We start from the raw sequence: 22,275 nt of genomic DNA on the forward strand, positions 1-22,275 counted from the left end.
GACAACAGGTGACATGCTGGAGAAGCTGGATGCGCGCCGACGCTATACGGGCGCGACCGGTGGATGCTGGACTTCGGGAAGACAACCGGTGGCTGGACGAGGGTTTTCCTCTCAACTCTAAAGATCACCGTGCACGAGCGGAATTGCTTCGCGTACGACGGTGGAGGTACGACGTACGTACGAGAGACGAACGGCGTACTCTGCGTGCATGCGGATGGAGGACGAACGGCACACGGACGGAGCAAGCGGGCGCGGACAGGGCGTCGTCAGGTCGTACGACGATCATACATCCACCGTCGTACGTGTAGCAGGACTCGTGTACAGGCGTTTCCGGACAGCACAAGATGTAGGAGCAATTCTTACAGTACACGTAACAGAAAATCTACTCAACATCATCCCTTCTGGACGGGAATTGTGCACTCATCAATGATAATTAGCTCCCCTAATTTCGGTCATTCACGGGTAATCTGAAAAATACATTACGTGTGTTCTTCTTCTCTATTCAGGTTATTCATTTACTATATGAGACACGCATGTATATATTTAAAATCATAAGATAGGACTAAGTATCAACAATTAGGATTGGTTTAAAGCTCAGGAAGATAGAGCACCTCATATATCACATGGTAATGGTATGCCGCCGCTGGAGCAAACACCCCCTAGAGCACAGGAGGGAGAGGGAGCGATAGTGGGAGGAATTGGAGGAAAACAATTACTGTTGTAGACAATCCTGTTCATCGGGAGGATTACCCCTCTATTCTAAAATACTTTTGTCTAGAATTTAGTTTTGTACAATATAAGCATTCATGCGTTGGTTTACATGATTTTCACAATAACTATGATTCTTCAACCAATCATAAACTTGGAAAGAAAACTCAAACCATTAAAATTTCAATAATAAACCATCGAAGTAACTAACATATCATTAATATTTTTAAATAACCTAGAAATACTTATATTTGAGAATGGATGATGGAGTAGTCATATAGTCCATCCGTTTCACAATGTAAGACTTTCTAGCATTGTTTAGATTCATATGTATGCTAATGAATTTAAGCACATATACTCATCAATGAATGAATTTAGACAAAGCTAAAAAATCTTATAATATAAAATAGAGTATTATAAAAGTAGAACATCTAAATATTTTTGAACCAAGTGGTCTTTCTATTCTCCCTAACACAACTCATTTTTGTGTAAAAGGCTCCATACAAGTTTAATTTTTCTTTTAATTTTTCACATTATGCTAGTTTTCAACTATTTATTGCCATTGGCAATTCTTTATGTGGTATGGGCTTTCAGCATTATATTGAAACAAAATTATCATGTTAAGGTTTGCCACTGACACTTACTCATAAAAAATAGAACCCTTACTAATATAGCACAGAACAACTTATTTATCCGTGCTAGATAACCGCATGACACGATATGCTAAGATTTGCGTCTTGTGAAAGTGGAACAGGAGACATCAGGGCATGTGATGTGACAAGGTGGCTAGACAATGGACCAGTTACTTTATGAAATACGAGTCAGATCTATGTGCTAGACCGCTAGAGTGGTGTTGCCACAAGAAAATAAGAGTTCATTCTCTCAATAACAAATCACCATGCACAATCACTTCCAAACCATATTGTTTCGGTAGTGTAGTACTGTTGATTTTAGTAAATAGTCATATATATATATATAATTTTATTGTCTCGAACCTTTATAGCACTTTTGATTGTCACTAGACAATTTCCTTGGACGTCAATTCCTTGGACGTCATTAAATAGATGAGTTGATACCCCTTGTCCACAATACAATTATCTTTAGGATTTATCCAAAATATAACTATTTGCATGGTAAAGGGTTATTTTTTTTACAACTACTTTCCCATGCTACCCCTAGCAATCCATATCACACAACTACCAAACCCTATAATATGATCCTTCGAAACACATAATTGGAAAAATGCAGTAATAGGGAAAAAAAAGAATTTTAACATAAATTTAAGTGTAAAGCATATGATTGAAAAACACGGACGCAGAGGGAACAGGCAGACTATCAAAACTTTGGTTTGGAAATACTTCTCGCAAAATACAGAAACTGTAAATATCTTTTGGTGAATCAATTCGATACAAGAAGGTTTACTAGAACCAGCTCCAGCAGTAACCAGGGATTTAGAGCGAGAATAAACAGCGAAATGCAAAAGTATTTCAGTTTTTCATAAGATACAAACCAGACACTGCAGAATACAGAACTCGATTAACCGAATACTACAATATGATCAGCTTCCAGTGTTCCAGAGCTCGACTGTCAGAAACTATGATCAGGGTACATGATAAAGAAAAGAGTTCCGGGTATTTTTGTTCAGTTGCTCCTTACCATGCAACTACTGTTATTATTTTCCGATGGAGAGAACGCAGCAGAAAACAGCAGTTCCAATAGTTGTACATCAAGAAATAAGAAACTCTGACATCATTGTTCCAGTAAAGAATTATGGTTAGGTACAAAAAGTGGATTTTCTCCTGCAATCTAATCGTCAGTTCCGACAAATTTGTCGAGATTTGATATACACAAGGGCCCAGCCAGAGGGCTTCTTCAAGCTTGATGCTCAAGAAGAATGACCTTTTCTGTTGAACATTACAATGGATGGGGCATTACACATGAATACTCAACCTTTGGGAGCGAAAGAAATGACTTGTGGGGGTGGGGGGATTATTGTACAGTGGTTTTGCACAAATGTTCCGTTTTCCCCTCTACCTTTTCTTTTGCTTGATAGGTTGGCTGCTTTTCTAATGCTGGCATCTCTCTGCCTGAATGGAAAATTTACAGCTGTATTCGGATGGGAAAAAAAACTTCACCTTTTTCACCTTAGCCATGCATTTGATCTTGCTATACAAAATAATGGTATAGTTACAGATGGGCAGTTACTGGAAGGCATGAGAGACCAATGCACCTTGTTTCACGTTGTTAGCTGGTATATCTCCATTTTCTTAGCCATCAACTTGTTGCACTCGCTGCCTTTGGGGTTGATTGGCAGGCGTGCTTTTCAACAATGGTTTTAAGGAAGACATAATCTCTGAAAATGATGGCCGCATCTTTGGGTCTCTGCAGCAAACATCACAATTTAGATAGTGGCAGAGGCAGACGAGGAAAAGGGCCAATTCGAGTTATCAAAAAGTTAACTTCAGAAACCAAAAACATCTTGAAACAAACAACTCGGTATATAAAGACATGCTGAATTCAGAGTAGTTAAGTTTGCTTTCGCTACTTTATACTAGTTGAAAGAAGATATGACCTTTGTCCATTAAAAGAGTAACTTTCAGACCATTAATTTGTGTAAAAGTACGCTCATGTTAACTGTTACAATCCGTTTCACATTATAAGATGTTACGGCTCTCACTATATTCGTATGAATGCTAATGAATCTGGGCACATATACAAGACATTCATTGATCCATGGATAAATCTAGATCTTATAATATGGAACGGAGGGAGTAAAAGATGTATAGTTTGAGAATACTTCTTTGATGACAAATGAAATGGTACCAGTCTTTTTACATGATCAATCTTAATAGACTGATATTTAGTGGTTAAAGTTAAATAAGTTTGACTGCATGGATTCTACAATGTCAAAAATTTACGAATAGAAAGTAGTGTATTATATACAACGCTAAGCAATTACTGGAGCCAAGTTAAAGTATACTAACGTTTCCCAGCATCTCCTTATTATCTCTGCTATAGTGGGATCCACATGAGCTGGAATATCAAGGCGACGTTGCTGAAAACCAACAGCTCCAACAACCTGCATGGGGTTCATACCTTCCCATGGCTGAAGTAGCGTAAAAAGTTCCCATAATATAACCCCATAGCTGAAAACATCACATCTGCAAAAAAAAAAAAGCAAAATGTATTTGGTAACTAAATTAAAGAACTGTAAAATTATAACAACATGAGAAACCTACTTCTCATCAGATGGTTCATTTCGAAGTACTTCTGGTGCCATCCACTCAGCCTGCATTTGATACAGGTGATCAGTAACCTCTAGAGATAGTTGACCTAGATAGAGCTTTGGATGAACAAGTGCAGTGACAATGCATGAAGTAAATTGATCTACTCATTCCTATCCATAGCTTACAAAAGAGCACCCAAAGGCATGACCGGTAAAGTTGTGTTATATAACACACGATGCTAAACCGATCATGGATTCACAGAATACATGGACAGAGAAAATCAGGAATCAGTTAAAACTTCCAGGAATAAGACTACACTAAGCATATGGTGTCCATATCAAATTACAGCTATGCTGATAGCTCTTCACTGAACCATCAGCCCGATCCATTTCATCCTTAAAGAGGAGAACATATGCAGTTTGTCGATCAGTTATGGCAATACAGAATAATCAAAACAAACCAAACATGCAAGTTTGCAGTAGATCAGTATCAGAATAAATCAAAGCATGAACCCTGTATACATTTCTGGGCCTGAACATCAGCATTTTCCCAGCTCCCAAGTCTCAACCCTTCTAGCAACTTGCACAAGTCATCAAAAATAAAATCGAGTAATTTGAATTATTTTCCTAACACTCAATTGTACTATGAAACATGTGTCTGATATGATTCTTACTACTCAACCTGTTTATCGATCTCAATGCACACCACTCATGTATATTTTGGTCCTAAATACATGCCATGTCATGCTATGATTTCGGGGTGGTATTTTCCTTATAAACTCCTCTCATTTTAATGATAGCTTCCATTTCCAATACCATTTACTACTCTAAGAGTAATTACACAATTCTAACAGCAACAATTAGCGTCATTGCTTAGAACGACAGCAGGGCAGCCTTATCTATGTGCAGCTTATTATTTAGCAAGCAAAATACTAGAACATCTATTCAGGAATGGGGCTACACATAGAACTGTATCATAAAGTCTAATAAGCAGAACCAACAAATAAGCTGCACATAGTATTGGTTTTTATTAAAATAAGATGTTTCTTAATTCCATAATAGCTGGAAAATATGTAATTGAAAACAATCATAAGCAGCTTACTGTTCCAGCCGTTGATCTTGAGGAAAGGAATGTACTATTCTTCATACGTGATAAACCAAAATCACAAACCTAAACAAAAAGAGAAGCAAATGACTGTAAGTGCCAAAGATCCAACACATATCACTGATGAGGTGACCTGATTCTTACCTTCACAACCCAATTCTTGTCAACAAGAAGGTTCGGAGATTTCAGATCCCGGTGAACTATAACAGGGGAGCAGTTGTGCAAATAATTCATACCACGAGCCTGAGGCAAAAAGGGAGGGTGAAACAAAATTAGCCACAAATTCACTATATAAGTGAACCAGGATAGGAAAACTATAGGCATACCACATCAAGTGCCATCCTTATACGTCTTCTTTCATCCAACTGGTTGTTGGGTCGATGGATCAATCGAAACAAACTACCTCTGCGTCAATATGAATACATTAGCAACTATGCTAGTTACTTGGTTAGAACACTAAAATATTAAATATTAGAACGATGGTATAAAACTGAAAAAAAATATAATATTTTATATAAGCCCGAACTTCTCACTGAGGTTGGCATTACATATCAGAGAGCATATTCTTGCGCATCCTCTTCTGTATTTGTTGCTAACCAACGCAAATTTGCTGACCTAGGGAGATAGCTCCCCATCTTCTAAAATCACATGATGTTCTAAAGAATGCCAAAATATAAATGACATGCACGTAACGTCATGCATACATGCAAATTTTCGAGCCTTATTTTTTTGCTTTTGTTTATGCTTATAAGCCAAAATTTGAATTTTCAACCTTAAATTTGGAGTTGATTTTGAGGGTTTTCCATCATAGTTTATTCTTCAACCTTTGCTTTTAGATCACTAAGAACACCTATATCAAAGTTTTATTCCCAAATTATTTTTCGTTTGCAAATATGCCGTTTTGCTTTAAGGTGTCACCTACAAGTCGTACATGCATTGTGTAACCAAAAAAAAGGTGGTGACATTATGGAAAAGAACTCCTTGAGAAGTGCATAGGGTGATCCATGTTATGTATATATATTTGTTTCAGATTTATCACACACATCACTATCCCTTCAAGCCCACAACAACATTTTTATGTGTAATAGTCTCTTTATCCACATTTGATCGATGTATTTCAATCGTGCAGTGAGACCAAGACAGAGGAAATCTCTTTGACTACCCATTTAAAGCCCACATAACAAAGCGATTGTTGCTTTCGTTTCCACCCATCCCGACTTGCATTGCCTCTCATGCTACATTTTTATTCAACCAACGTCTTGCATGCAAACTGTTTAGTCAAGCACCTCCTTGCATGCATGCAAATGCATTAAATCAACATGCAAACTTAACAGCCATGCGTCCCACCGAGACTAATACACTGATCAATTTTGAATGTTCCGCTTTTGCTTAGGCGTCGATCAAATGTGGATGGAGGGAGTAAGTTTCCAAAAGGGAAATGAATGAATGTAAACTAAGACAGAAAACAATGTGAAAGTAAAAGGTTAGCAGAATAAAATTTAGTTAAGACAGATAAAATGAGTTGTTATTGTACTCGGTACTATTTAATTTAGTAGTTACAAATTGAAAGACAAAGAAAGTTGCATGAACAATGTACCTTGGAAGAAATTCAGACACGATAGAAAGATTAGGTACACGAGTAACAGCACCCATAAATAGAACAACATTTGGATGTCGCAGTCTCTTCATTATTTGGATCTGCATATCAAGAGTGTGTGAAAACAAGGATGGACAAAAAATTTTTGGAACATCTGCATGAGCATGGTAAGTAATGGCGTAAACATGTCATGCCACAAAGATTCAAACCATGTTGACAGAGTCAATTAGGACTTACTCATGGCCTCAAAGGCCTTTATGTGTTCAATTAGACCAATTAATTGTCATAATACAATGTTGGAATTCAGGCTATTAGTCAGACCATATGAGCTCAGGCATATAGATAGATAAATAAAATATAAGGCAGAAGTAAAATGAGGTTAAAACCTTCATACTGATATCCAGTATCAAAAGAGTTTTTTTTGGCAGATAGTTACCTCAGTTCTAAATTCTTCCAGAGCATCACTTGATATATCTTGCTGCAAGAATTTTTTGACTGCAACTTCCTATACAGAGGAAAAATTTGGTAAGGCACAAAATGCATAACAAATAAAGGGTAATGAATATCACTCTTGGGGTTGCACAACTATAGAGGGAAACAAAGGAAAGGTGCACAAATTAAAATAATGAAGCAATTTGTTGGCATATTATTAACATTATTTAACTTTAAGTTAAAGCATCTCATCTGATTAAGGTAACAGTACAGCTACAATAACTATCAGAGTGGCCACAAAAAAAGCAAAACATGCCCCAAATATTCTCAGCTTGTGGAATACAAAGATAGAGAAAATATTTCTCTAATACAAATGGAGTATGGAATGTCTATTTTTTTTAAGAAATACTGATGATTATTGGTTTACTTAGAAGCATGAGTGTAATATGAAAAGTAAAGTTGGCTGGCAAAACCAAGTTACATAGTGTCCATGATGGCAGAACCACACTAAAAATTGGCCTCAGTGGGTGGAGCCATCCCAAATTAGGGGGATTGATAAAATGATTAGAAGTTAAGTGTGTTAAGTGGACACTAATGATGCTGAGTAAAATTGACTTTTTCCATTTGTGATTCATCAAGGATATGATTTAGACCCTCATATTACAGTCAGATGTGTAGGTGCAACCTATAGAAACAGTTAAGGTGCCCTAGTACCAGAAACTATAAGTAAATAATATATACATGCTTTCTAAATACTGACAAGGTTAGAACTTGAAAGACACAAGTTACTTGATCCTTACTTGATATGTTAACTATGCTGTAACAACCTAATAAGTTCGCTTTCATTATTCCAACATGGCGATAACTAGGAAATGTGATGAAAACTTACTGTTCCATGCCACTCCCCTCTGTACACTTCTCCAAAGGATCCTGTTGCACAAAAATAGAGGAAGTTGGAACAAGATGGAAAATATGATACAAGTATACAACATTATCTTGTGGGGCATTTATTCAATTTAAAAGGGAAGCTAAAGCTCCTGAATGATAAATTAGCTGAGTAATCCAGTAGATAGTCAAAAATAAGTAGGAAAGCTATGAACAAAATGAATTTACAGAAACCAAGAGAGCTCTACCTAGCCCAACACGTTCTCCCAAAGTGATTTCTTCCCATTGGATTTCAAACTCTGCTACACCATCTAGAGCAATATCCGATCTTGAACTCTCAGTCCCAATTGACTTGTCAGAGACTCTTTCAGCTTCCTGATGGACTCCAACTAAATCCTTTTCTTGCTCGGGGGCACTATTTTGTCCATGATCAATTTCAAGCTGATCTTTACCCCAGAAGTCATGTCTACCCTTTGCGATCAATTCATTTGCCCCTGAAGAACTTGGCAAACTAAGCAACTGACATCCAGGTTCCAAGTATTCGTACTGCTTATTAACAGCAGCAGTTGTAGCAACAACTGCTGCAGCAGTCGCAGCAGCTGCAACAGGCACGTCAAGTTTAATATCACTGTTAGATTTAGCTGCAGCGACAACCATTGAAGATGCAACCACTGCAGCGGTTGCAACTGCAGCTGCTGCAACAGGCATTTGTTTTATAAGTTGTAATGTATCTTCCTGGGGAGGTGCAGATGGTTCATACATATGTGGATTGCCAGTATTGTTCCGGGGATCTGACTGATGATAAATACCCAACCCATGAACAGGTTTAAGATCTGGAGGAACCCGATAAGGAACAGCCTTTGTTTGGAGTTCATGTTCAGGATGATGTGTCATCGAAGGACCATGCAAAAATTCAGCATTTCTTGCAGATTCAAGCTCATTCATCCTCTTTATAATTTCATCTTTCGTTTGAAAGACAGATGTGTCATACACAATAAGGTCTTTTGGTTGTTCCCTTGATTCTTCTGAAAATAAATCAGGTGGTGGCACAACTCCATTTTCAAATAAGACAGCGTGGATCTTCTCAGCTATCTGGGGGTTTTCTTTTGCAGCACTAATCATATACTCCGAGACATCTTTCACTTTCATCCTTCGTACAGCTGGAGTGCCACCCACCTCAGAAGATGATGGAGAAGTTGATGACGAATTATTTGCTGCGGACGACTTCTCTTTGCTCTTTGTACTCATGGTATGGTCTGTATTTCTAGATTCATGAATAACTGGCAAATTTTCACTTGCACTTGTGCTAATTGATAATTCCCCAAATGAACCAGATACTGCTGAGCCCTGGCTGCCAGTCTGACCGGTTGTTGTGCCATAAGGATCAGGATGCCCAAAATTGCTGGGTGTGGATCCTTTTTCAAGTAACTCATTCTCAAAAGAACCATACACAGAACTTGAGGCTTCACTAAAGGAAGAGCCCATCTGGTTAGAGTCATCTTTGCTAACATGGTGATTGTCCACAAATAAAGTATCTTCAAATTCTCTACCCAAGCCCGCACCATCTGAAGGTATAAGAGTACCTGGATCTGACATGAGATCAACAATGTACTCCCTGCAATAATGTAATAGAGTACAGGTAGCATTACAAGAAGCTTTTTTCATACTTACCATTTAGATTGTTAACAAAAATGTGAGGAAAACTAGATGTCCAGACACAACTACACTGAGCGAGTATTTATGCCGTTCTATCCAAGTCTAAAAGCCCTAGTTTCTGTTGTCAAGGAATTAGTAAATACCTTCCATCATTAAATTTCACAATGCTCAAAGCTCCATCATCTGATCCAGTGTATTGTCTTCCTTTAACTAGTCGACAAGGAACAGCAAGGCTGTCGGCCAAAACCTAGATGCAAGTTTGCAAATGTAGAAATTAGCATTTACAGATCTCCAAACAGAACTCCAATGAAATAATGTTTATGAATTTTTATCCACTATGAATGTAGTATAAGGACTAAAGATCTAGAACAAGCATGTAGTCAGGTTCTGTGCTATCCATAGAACAGAACAAGAATATTCTCATGCCACGATGTGCACTGAACAGAAATTTGATAACAATACAGCAGATACTGCATTTGAAAATTAGTGGACATCAATATCTGCTATCCAGAAAACCCATTTTTAGAAAAAGAAATTATGGCTCAGATGGCTGACCAAAATGCAATAGTCACTGACCTTAAAAAGCAGTGCACGGTGACGAGCCAGACCAATTGCTACTTCACCAAGAGGCATAACTGCACTTCTTATACTAGTTCTCAGAGAGCTGCTCACATTCTGGTAATCCGATAGAATGCTTTCTGGATCAACTACTGGTCCACCCATGTAATCAGAAACTAAAGTAGCTAGTCTCTGGACCAAAGAGTGGTCAACGAACTCTGGAGTTTTAGAGCGAAATTCCACAGCCATGATGAATGCCTTCTGCTCGAGTTGTACAAGTTTGGTGTCTTGTGCTCTGTTGACCAATACAGCTTCTGTTTTGGATGTATGTGAAAATGGTTGTTGCCGCAGTTCCGTCAGGGAGGGTATGGTTGCCAATGTGGGCCCATCCCCAATGACACAAATGTCATAGAAACCATCCAAGATTTTGTCGTCATAGCTAAGGGCACTGAAACTCTGTGAAGCACGAACAAATCTACCATATGAGGCAAGTACGAAAATGGTAAGAGCCACCAATAAGTAGGGCAAGTTCACTTAACAGTTTATACTGAAAGGGAAACATCTAAGTTGGTTATTTGAGGATTACAAGCTGAGGGTTCTTTTGCCACGTTATTGCTATACAAAAGTAGAAAGGCAGCTTATTAACCATTATGCTGATAAGTGATAACTCAAAAAAGGATCACAACGAAAATTCATAAACTACTTATTTTGCACCAAAAGTGCTAACAATCAGAATGCTTAACAGATTCTTAATACATGCTATTCCTCACTAACATCATTGCAGATAAACCAAAAGGCCAAAATGAACATGTATAGGTTACATAACGACACTACCACAGGTTCAGCCACCCATTTCATGATCGAGTAACAGTTAACCAAACTGCAGATAGACATACTATTACCAAAGCATGTCATGACAGAGATTTCATCAAAAAACACGAAAACTTCCCATTTTTACCACTAACTAATCGAATGGTTGCATTGAACTTCTAGTTTTCCTCAACAAAGCACAAGCGAGATCTCATCGCAGTAACAATCCTAACAACGTGCGCGCAGCAAAAAAAAGGATCGACAGTGAGGGATGAGACATGAGTACCCAGTAGCGGAAGGCGACGACCTCGGCGGGGGAGCTCTGGAGCGGGCAGGAGCCGAGACTGATCTGCTTGGCCACCTCGATCTGAGCCGCCTCGGGATCCTCCCGCGCGCTCATCTCCAGCGCTAGCTGCATGTGGTACTCCTCCAGCTCCGCCTCCTGCTTCTCCTTCTCCATCTCCCTCTTCCTCACCACCTCCTCCCTCGACTCCCTCCTCGCCTTCTCATCCTCCTCCTCGTCCTCCAGCCTCCTCACCTCGACCGAAGACGCCAACGCCGCCGCTTCCGCCTCCACCACCGCGTCCGCCGCCGGAAAGGGCGGCGAGGGCGAGGGCGAGGGCGACGGCTGCGTCTGCGGTCGCCCGGTCACGGAGTTGAGCCAGCTCGCGATCCCAGAACCGTGCTTATGCTCGTGGTGCGCCGCGGTGCCGCCTCCCCCGCCACCGCCGCCGAGCCCGCCGCCCTTTCTGGAGGCCGGCGGGGGAGGCGCGGGCGACGAGGCGCCATCGCCGGCCGAGTCCCCGATGTGGAGCTTCCGGAGGAAGTTCTTCATCCTCCCGCCGTCTCCGTCGCCGCTGCTACCGATGGTGGTGGTGGTGGTGGGGCGGCGGCGGATCCAACATGGCTTCGGATGCGGAGGCGAATGGGAAGCGAAGCGCAAGGCAGCGAAAGGAAGGAGGAGGAGGCGGAGCAGTCGCAGTATTGACCTGCCTTACGAGCAGCCCCCAAGCCGCATTAATTTAATCCGTTTTATTATTGCTTCGCTGCTACTGGCTGGCTCTGCTGTTTGCTTGCGGCTCATGGAGAAGGAGCGGGTACTCGTAGCATAATCTGATTACTTAAGCTAAATTTAATTAGCTTAAAATTTCAATTAACATGGCCCTTGGGCGTGATTATCGAACAGTGTTTATACACTTCATCAAGAAAAGGTCTCGTTGGTGCGGGTGGGCCTGCCACGACAGACAAGTGGGGCCAGATAAGGCCTGAGCCCACACGTCAGCGGCAGGGCTGGGGACACTTGTAACAGGGGACATGCAGAAAAGGGCGCGAGGATAGCGAACGCGGGGCCCGCGCCCGCGGTTCGCGATGACGATGGAACCCCGCTGTGTCTCTGACGTGCGGGACCCACGTGGGGTCGGCGTCACCTGCCGGTGGGGCCAGCGCGTCTTCCGGGGGCGGGGCGAGGCTGCCGCGGGCCTGCGGCGCTGCGAGCGGGAGGCAGGGGCAGAGATGGCGCGTGGGGCCCACCTTTCCTCCTCCTCGTAAACCGACATCGCCCACCTCCTCCACCACCACCATGTGGGCCCCACGATCCCGGCGCTCCTGTTGGGCCCACGTGACATTGAGCGCACCGATGAAATGGAGTACTACGAGCAAGTTTCCAACTATTAGCTCTAATATATCTATAGTTAATCTAGTAACCAATTTATATAATAGTTATCAATACATGGTCTCACACGTCATACACATATTTTGTCTTAGAGACTATATGCAGTTGGCTATAAATTAGTAGTCTACCTCTACTCTCTTTTCTCTAATCTTTTTAAAAGATACTTATAGTTGGCTTGTAGCCTGCTATTGTACTTGCTCTACTAGTATGGGGTGTTTGGATTCCCGAACTTTTTTTAAGTCTCTCGTATCGAATGTTTGGACACTAATTAAAAGTATTAAATATAAACTATTAATAAAACTCACCTCATACTCTAGACTATTTCGCGAGACGAATATATTGAACCTAATTAGTCCATAATTAGCGAATGTGATGCTACAGTAAACATTTGCTAATCATGACTTAATTAGGCTTAAAAAATTTGTCTCATGAAATAGCATTTATTTATACAATTAATTTTATTATCAGTATATATTTAATATTCCTAATTAACGTTCAAACATCTAGTGTAACAAATAACTTAACAAAATACCTATATCCAAACAGCCCCTCAGTACAGTACGCTGCCTGCTGCCGCCGCCGCCGCCGGCGTGCGCGTGGGGGGGGGGGGGGATGCAGCTCCACCCACTGGTGGCGGGCCCCACTGGCGAACTACGGAAGCGTGTGGCCGTGTGCGCCGGTGGGAGTTGCGGTTTTTCTTTTCTCGTAGTGTTTATTATTGTATTACAAATTTCTCTCGCTCGGTTTTTTCTATTTCTTTTTCTTGTATGAGTCTGGGTTCCGTTTGAAAAATAATTTTGTAAAAACATCTTATCGATACGTACGGTCTTAAACGTAGTTTAATTATAAAATAAATTTTAGATTCCACATGAAAACCACGAGATAAATTTTTTGAGTTTAATTAATTCGTTATTAGCATATATTGGTTACTATATCACTTATGGCTAATTATGCACTAATTAGACTTAAAAGATTCATCCATGATTTCTCCTTGTATAATTAGTTTTAATATTTATATATATTAAATATTTTATTTAAATATTTAAATATCCGACGTAATATTTTTAGAAAAAGTTTCGGAGGGCTGGGCCTAAATTTCCCGTTGCGAGGTTGCGATTTGGGCATCGCGATGGGTTGAACGGAACGCGGGCAACGCACCCAGTGCACGTGGCCCTCGATGCCATGTTGGTACTACGACTAAAGATTCTCCGTCCTAGGCTAATCTCGTCTTTCGTCTATCTAGAATCATTTCGTAAATGCAAGTGTACCTCTCTCTCTCTCTCCCTTTGCGTTAGGCCACAACACCGTACACGCATATCACACGGTCATACTTGCAAGTGTCAGGTGTATGAAAATACATGTTCAAGACCGATGGGTGAGTTCTCAAAAAAAAATGATGGGTGTAATACATACTCCCCCTGCTTAAAACAATACTCTATCTATTTTTTTTTAAGGCAGCTGATTTTTGAACCTACGTTTAATCATTCATCTTATTTAAAATTATATAATTATTAATTATTTTGTTATGATTTACTTTGTCACTAAAGGATCTTTAAGAATGACATGCAGTTTTGAGTATTTTCATAAACAATTTGAATAATACGAACGATCAAACGTAGATCCAAAAGTTACTAGCATCAAATAAAAAACAGTAACAATACAATTTTAGATATTTAGAGACAAACTGGCTCCATATGTTAATCCATATGTCTCTAAAAGAGTAAACTAACACTATACTACGTACTATTTTTTTACTACATGTTAAGCACTCTATCTCAAAATATAATTATTATAGTTTTGTCCATGGTCCTAACGTAAATATTTGGCACTTATTTTTCATAGTATATTATTAACAACTACAAAATTAATACCGTAGTAGAGTGGCTTCAAATATGTATCTAATGATATCGAACGTATGACCTAATTTTGGTAAAGTTAAAGTTTGTAAATGTTGATTTTTTTCTATAATTGTAGGTGTCTTGTATTTGGGGATAAAGTGAATATAAATTTGAATACCGAACTTTTCATTATTAATTTTTTTCAAATCGTAGCTGATGAGAAAAGACGAACATTTTACTTATGCTCTTAGCAAAAATTGCATCACAGTCCTATTTCACATTTTTAGCCCACCAGAACATCTACGTGTACAAAGGGAAGTGTTGGAGAATAAGTTAACTGACGAGGAAACGCAGGAAATTAATACAGTCAACATTTTGCTGCATCCCGAGCAATGGACGCATACAGGTTTTTGAATTAACGTTCAGACAAGAATACCCAACAAAGCTCTATTTATTGTTAGATCGTTGATCCGATCCTATATCATTCTACTTTTCTTGTAAGAGCAGCTAAAATATTAGACTATAAGCTAACTATAAATATATTTTAAGGAGATAACAGAAGAGAGAAGAAGAGTGAGCTACAAATTTGTAGCCAATTATAGCACGTACTCCAATAATTAATGTGTGTATGACATATGAGACATGATAATACTACCTCCATCCCATAATAACCTTATTTTTCGTTTTCCGTGTCCAACGTTTGACCATTCGTCTTATTTGAAAAATTTGTTAAAAAACTTAAAAGGATTAGTCACGTATAAAATATTATTCATATTTTATCATCTAGTAATAATAAAAATATTAATCGTAAAAAATTTTCAAATAAAACGAATGGTCAAAAGTTGGAGAAAAACGAAAAATGAGGTTATTATGAAACGGGGGCAGTATATGTTTTGTAGGTAGTATTGTATGAATTGACTGTTAGATTGACTATAAATGAATTGGAACTACTAATTAGCTATACTATTGAACTTGCTCTAAGCCTACTAAAAAGCTTCCTAGGTCGCGTTCATTGCCCCCTATAAGTTAACTTATCACCTTGTTTTCCGCGCGTACGCTTTTTAAACTGTTAAACGATGTATTCTTTAAAAAAATTTCTATAGAAAAGTTGTTTTAAAAATCATAATAATTTATTTTATATTTTTAATAATTAATAGTTAATTAATTATGTATTAATCTATTATTACATTTTTCGTGCCGAGTAAGTTAACTTACCCTCTCTCAGATAAACACGGCCCTACTGAGCTTGAGAGGGCGGGCCTCGGAGGGATCGAAAGTTCAAAACGACAAATGACTGATCTTGCAGGACAAAAATATAACTGGGCTTATTGTCATTTGTCTTCGCGAGATATAATACTATGTCACCGTCGGCACATGAAAAGAAATGCATTGTTTTTTCGAACCACAGAATAAATGCACACGCACATACGTATACTTATAAGATGATACACTATCCAATACGGTGAAAGAATAATTAGTCACCTATTAAATCTAAAACTTGAACCTTATCTAGTTTCGGGAAAAGAATAATTAGTTATAAACATGTTAAATCTAAAATTTAAACATGAATGGGCTGGTGAAACCCTAGCTAGTTGAGCTATGCTCAGCTCTAAGAAAACCTTGCATTTGTTACCAAACATGATTGGCCTTCTTGTTAATTATTAATACTGGAATGAATATACTGGGAGTGTTGTTCATTTGTTTTTTAATGAGACAAGACCAGACATACATCTATCGAATGTACACAATTATTAGTAGATCACTCGTGGCTTATATGATCACTTAGGAAGATAATTAGGATCGAACTCGTCCACGATGGCTACCTAACCAACTTAGCAACACCCGGTATCTTATCCATTTACTAAAAATCAACGATGTAGAAATTGATATGGTAGCATATTTGAAGATGGAACGTTTTGTTGGGAAGCATTGACGCACCCAGTCTGCCATGTGCATATGCATGTAGATGACGGTTATCCATTGTGAACTTTTTTGCGTTCTTCTATGTTGGAAGTTTCATTTTTTTTCCGAATCGCATAGGTGGATTTAAAGCATAAAAAGTATTGATATGTATAAAATATCACATATGTTTCATATTATAAGATCTTCTATTTATTACATTAATATGAATGTTAACGAATATAGACACAAATATAAAGCATATATATTAATCAATGTATAAATCTAGAAAGTGAAAGTACATCTAGTCCTATTTTGAGTTTTGGATAATTAATGACAATGTTATTAAAGTCTTTGTGAGCTAATGAAGTTGTGATCCAGAAAAGCACTCGAGAATTGAAATTGTTCGCATGATCAAATTGCTTGAGCACCTCGAAGACACAATTGGTGGCGATTGAAGCTATTTTATTTTCATTTGAATCATAGGTGTATCATTAATACTAAGAGAGGTTGCAAATGTCCGCTATGCATCCATATATGAGCTCAAGATATGAGAGAAGAGGTGGTAGTCTTAGTTTTCTCGAGAGCATGTGTAAGAGAGGTTGCAAATGTCCGCTATGCATCCATATATGAGCTCAAGATATGAGAGAAGAGGTGGTACTCTTAGTTTTCTCGAGAGCATGTGTCAGACTGTCTGGTCAAGACCGAACAATCTGACCGCCCTTCTCAGGTAGAACACAAGTGACAGTCAGACAATCCGACTGAGCTGGCCGGACAGTCTGGCTATCCACTTTACTAACTAAAACATGACTTATGACAACTATTATTTAACCCCCTACCCCCTAGCCATTACTTGGCCACTCTCTTCGAACCAAAACCATTATAGGGTTGTTCTAAGACTTATTTGTTCATACTAACTAGTTTCTTGATTATAGAGAGTGATTTTGGTGAGGACCTAGAGATTTAGGGTTGACTTTTTCATGGGAGAGTGTTATAGTGATCTTGAGAGAGTTCATGGATGGCTATGGCTGATGTTTGGAGCTTATTACTCTTAGATATTCATACCCTAGATAGTTAGATGTCACTCGGTAGCTTCCGATTTGTTGTGGTTGACCCGAGAAGTTTGTGAAGGCTTTACCTGACCTCCGAAAGAAAGGAGGTAACTTGTGATGGTGAAAACCCCTAGCTCTCTCCTAGTAAGTTGCAGAGTAGAGCAAATCTCACCCTGGGTTATATTGATTGCTTGACCTTGATCTTAGTAGTCGATTGAGGATCAGTCAACCAAGATGTGTTGATATGGAGAATCGTTTTGACTTCGTAGTTGAGAGCTAGCTAGGTGAGGAAAAGTATCGAGAGGGATCCAGCTCTCAGGAGCACCTCAACGAAGAGTAGGATTCTTGAATCTAAATTTCAGGAAAAACTCGTTGTGTCTCCCTCTTGTGTTATTGCTTTATTTTCGTTCAGTGTGATTTCAATATCTTTGCTTCCACACATCCTCTCTTTACGTTCACATGAAGTTTACCTCAAAAGAGATTCTCTAGATCCTTTCTTTTCAAAGCCAGATGGTCTGGTATTCTTAACTAGACGGTCCAACCAGTCCTCTCGAACTCATGTAAGAGTGCCATCCAAACGGTCTGACTCACCTGACCGGATAGTCTAGAGTTTTAACTCCTCCTACTCTAAGTGTTATTCAGGCTCACTTATTCACACCCCCTCTTGGCAACCTCTTAGGGATTTTAGATAGTACCAAATTATCTTATAATATTAAATGGAGGGGATGTGAAGATAATAGTAACCGAAGTAGTATAATACATATATTTAATGGTGTATTTAATTTAGCTATTGTGGTGTCCAAAACCATATATTAGTGTATTTTCAATAAACTTTGTCACCCCCCTCTAGGTGACCTCTTAGGGATACCAAATTATCTTATAATATTAAATGGAGGGAAGTGAAGATAATAGTAACCGAAGTAGTATAATATATTTAATGGTGCATTTAATTAAGCTGTTTTGGTGTCCAAAACCATATATTAGTGTATTTTCAATAAACTTTGTCAAACTTGGAAATATTGGCTTAGGTTGTCAACATGAAATGTAGTGCTCTCCCGTAGATAATTTCTCATTTCAATCTCCGGGTTTTTTCTCCTCATAATAGAAGTACGATAGCTGTTGAATTTATCGTTTTCGTGTATCGTTATAACCTAGCTCCTTTTTAATACTCCCTCCATGTTTTTTATATGACGTCGTTGACTTTTATATTTACATTTGACCATTCGTCTTATTAAAAAAATTATCCCTATATATAATATTATAAGTTATTCTTAAAGCTCTCATAATAATAAATCAAATTATAACCAAATAATTAATAATTATATAAATTTTTTTAATAAGACGAATGATCAAACATAAACATAAAAGTCAACGACGACATACTAAAAAACGTAGAGTATATATTTGTATCACCAATTCCTACCTAACCATCAAAATTTGAGGCGGTTCCACGAGCTTCCCGTCATTTTCAGATTTATCTACGAACGGAAACAAAGAAACAAACACGTCATGTGGTGCGTATGCGCCACCCAGGCATGCAACTAAAGGGAAAAAGGAGAAAAAGAACTCCTGACTAAGCCCAGTTCGATTCGTCTAGAAACCCTACGATTCAGCCAAAAAGATAGTGTTTTAAATTGAAATCATATCACTTTCCTGGTGTATTATACTATTGCTATATAGTGGGAAAGCTAGAAATGGTCCAGTGACCAACTAGTTTTACGTAATCAGTTGTGTGCAGGGCATGCATCACTGCAAATTGCAATGTGTGTCAAGTTCCAACTTCCAAGTTGCAATCTGTTACTGTTTACTGCTACTGTTAATGCTTATGTCTGAACAGAACACCAGCGACAGACAAATTAATTCTCATTCTCACAACATGCATTCAAGTTGGAAGAGTGCAACTGCCCCCGGTTAAGTGGTTATCAATCCCATATTTTTTATTATAAGCCGTAATAGTTTATGAACAACAAAACATAAAACATAATGGTTGTAGATGGAAATGGATTCTAATCATTAAGAGGATATTCTCTCTTTTTTTGTCATCCAAATAGTTATAAAAAATTAAAAAGATAGATTACTATATAGTATGTCACTCCACGAATATATATGTTAAAACTCGAGATCTATAAATTATGAAAAGAACAAATTAAGCTCTGATTAATATATGCATATTTAAAGTCATATTAGTTTTTTACCATTTGTAAAAGTCAAATTTGATCTTGCATGTTCGTAAAGTGTTATATCATAAGTAAATTTATTTTATATATTTTCAATTTTTTTATGGCTACTTAGGTGATATGCATCAAAACGAGAGAATATATGTCCTCTTAGTGATTTAAAAACAAATGCTAAAAAGTAAACTATGGTTAAAAACATCTAAAATCAAACTAAAAATTAGATTTTGAAATACAGAGAATTTGTTTTCACACGGCCAGTAACCGTTATTTAAATACATGACTTTAAAATTGTCCGGAGAAAATACCAATAGCCGGCCGATAACTCTTGACAGATCAGTTGTCTGAAGTCTGAACACTGAGAACTACAATCACGTAGTAGGACCGGTTGTCTTTAACACTCGTCTTCTTGACCAATGGGAGTAATGAGTTAGTGACAACACCGAACAAATTGTAACTTGTCACAAACCATGAGGTCTCAAATCTGATATTGTCACTTGTCAGCAAGATAGGGCATGCCGAGTATCTGTGACACAGAAAGCAGAAAAGGATATGTATGCATCAGCCCAGCAAACACTAAAACATGTTGATGGCAACCGTCGGTAGCCTATTTAGCGACTCCCAACGATAACACGGTAACTAAGGTAATCATCAAAAGCCGTGATGAATTCACATTCTAAATTTCGAACTTGGATTTTTTAATTCTAGGCGGTAAACCACGTTGTGTTGAAGCTGAAAAGAAAAAAATACAAAAATATAGAACGTAGTAATTTCTAGCAAATAAGTATAAATAAACCTAGTTATTTCCATAAACCTTATAGCAATATAAATTACTTATTACTTCCTTCCTCTTAGTTTATAAAAAGTTTTAACATATTTAAATTTATTCGTGTATCAATATACGTATACACTAGGAATACAAGTCCCCACTGGCAGCCATGGCGACCGAGGGTGCGGCGAGGGAAGGCGGCCTTGTAGCGATCTGCGTGTCGATGCATGAGAGCCGGTTGTCGCTGAAATATTTATATAAATATATATATTATTTCATTTATCGCTAAATATACTTTTATGCATATATATATATAGTTTTATATGTTTGATAAAAAATTTAATAAGACAAATAATCAAACGTGGATAAAAAAATTAATGTTGTCAAATATTTAGGGACGGAGGGAGTCCGTTGCTGCTGAAATGTTTTGAAGCCCGGTGACAATTTGACTTGCCTCTACCCTGTTGCTGATGCTGCTGGGCCAGCGCGCGTCCATACCGGCAAAAAAAAGGCATGGAACGTACGCGCTCCGTCCGTCCTCGTCGGCCGATGAGCTGGAAAAGCGAAAGCGGCGGAGCTGATCCAAAACGGAGCAGAGCAATCCACAAGTCCACTGGTACGAGACGAGAGCATCGGAGCATGTTGCCCACTTCCGAGGAGGCCTCTCGCCTCTCGCGTGTGTGGCCGACCGGGAGTGGCGCGGTCGAACATGCCCAACTGAGGAGGTGAGGTTCCTGCTGTTCTTTTTTTTTTTCACCGTCGGGAGAAATGATGGCAGCTAGAGAGAAACTATAACGGATCCAAAAAAAATGAGACTGTATAAAAAACTATTTCTAGCCCTTCTTTTTTCTTCAATAATATCAGAATTTTTCTTACGGGCCCAGAGGAGCTTCACCCCTGATCCTATACGCCTGCATGCTGTGGTGCTCAACAGCTGATCATGTGATGCCGGCTCAGAATGAGCTCTCTCGCCCTCCTCCCACTTTTGCTGTTTTTTAGTGCCGTTGGCCGTTTCACCCAGAAAATTTTCAGTTTAAGAGGCTTATGTGTAAAAAGAAAAGAAAAACTCCTGTAAAAGAAAAGAAACTCTCTTATTTAATATTTCCTTCGGTTTTTGATGGAGGTAGCTGTTAACTCTGTGATATACATTTGATATTTCATCTTATTCAAAAATTATAATAATTATTTTTTATTTGGCTTCTCAATAAAAATATTTTGATCATTTTTAAGTAGCAAGTATGACATGTATTTTTACATATTTGTACAAAATTTTTAAATAAGATAAATAGTCAAACACGAACCACATCATATATATCAATATGTTTATAAATTGGAAGAACTATACCCAAAAAGTCATAACCGGCGCTGTCTCGTGTCGTCGGTTTTAGTTATTCATCTTGCAGATTTATGTGCTCGTGTAACTTATATATTTCATGGGCTGACATATGGATGGTGGTATATTCGGTTAGTTGGGCTAAGCCCAAATTCGGCCCTGCTTGGCAACTCCCAAAGCTAATTTACCGGAGTTTAATTTTTAGAATTTAATTTTAGGGTTTATTTCGTTTTTTTTTTGCGTAACACTCCTTTGACGCTCGCGACGAAGACAGAAAATGGTACGCTCCGTTCTACATTATAAACTTTCTGCACTTACCTTCGTATGCGTGCTAATGAATCTAGGCCGCGTTTGACACCGGGAGTTAGATATCTAACTTCTCTTTTTTTCACGCGCACGCTTCCCGAACTGCTAAATGGTATATTTTTTACAAAAATTTTCTATAGGAAAGTTGTTTTAAAAAATCATATTAACCAATTTTATATTTTTTTAAATAATTAATAATTAATTAATCATGTACTAATCTATTACTACGTTTTCCACGCTGGATAACTAACCCAC

The 22,275-nt window shown here is 38.4% G+C and overlaps 1 protein-coding gene across 1 annotated transcript; it reads right to left on the minus strand.

Moving 5' to 3' along the window:
- Window positions 1-2,460: 2,460 nt before the first annotated feature.
- LOC102708447 (probable serine/threonine-protein kinase SIS8) lies at window positions 2,461-11,970 on the minus strand. The gene is made up of 13 exons (XM_006656751.3): window positions 11,264-11,970; window positions 10,186-10,623; window positions 9,753-9,856; window positions 8,202-9,568; window positions 7,958-7,998; window positions 7,073-7,141; window positions 6,637-6,737; window positions 5,366-5,444; window positions 5,184-5,282; window positions 5,037-5,105; window positions 3,948-3,997; window positions 3,693-3,869; window positions 2,461-3,090 (listed from the first exon to the last, which is right to left on the minus strand). The coding sequence occupies exons 1-13, from the start codon at window positions 11,810-11,812 to the stop codon at window positions 2,976-2,978; spliced, it is 3,258 nt and encodes a 1,085-aa protein (XP_006656814.3). The 5' UTR covers window positions 11,813-11,970; the 3' UTR covers window positions 2,461-2,975.
- Between the last annotated feature and the right edge of the window lie 10,305 nt (window positions 11,971-22,275).

This window comes from Oryza brachyantha, chromosome 6, assembly GCF_000231095.2.
Source record: "Oryza brachyantha chromosome 6, ObraRS2, whole genome shotgun sequence".
Classification (NCBI taxonomy): domain Eukaryota; kingdom Viridiplantae; phylum Streptophyta; class Magnoliopsida; order Poales; family Poaceae; genus Oryza; species Oryza brachyantha.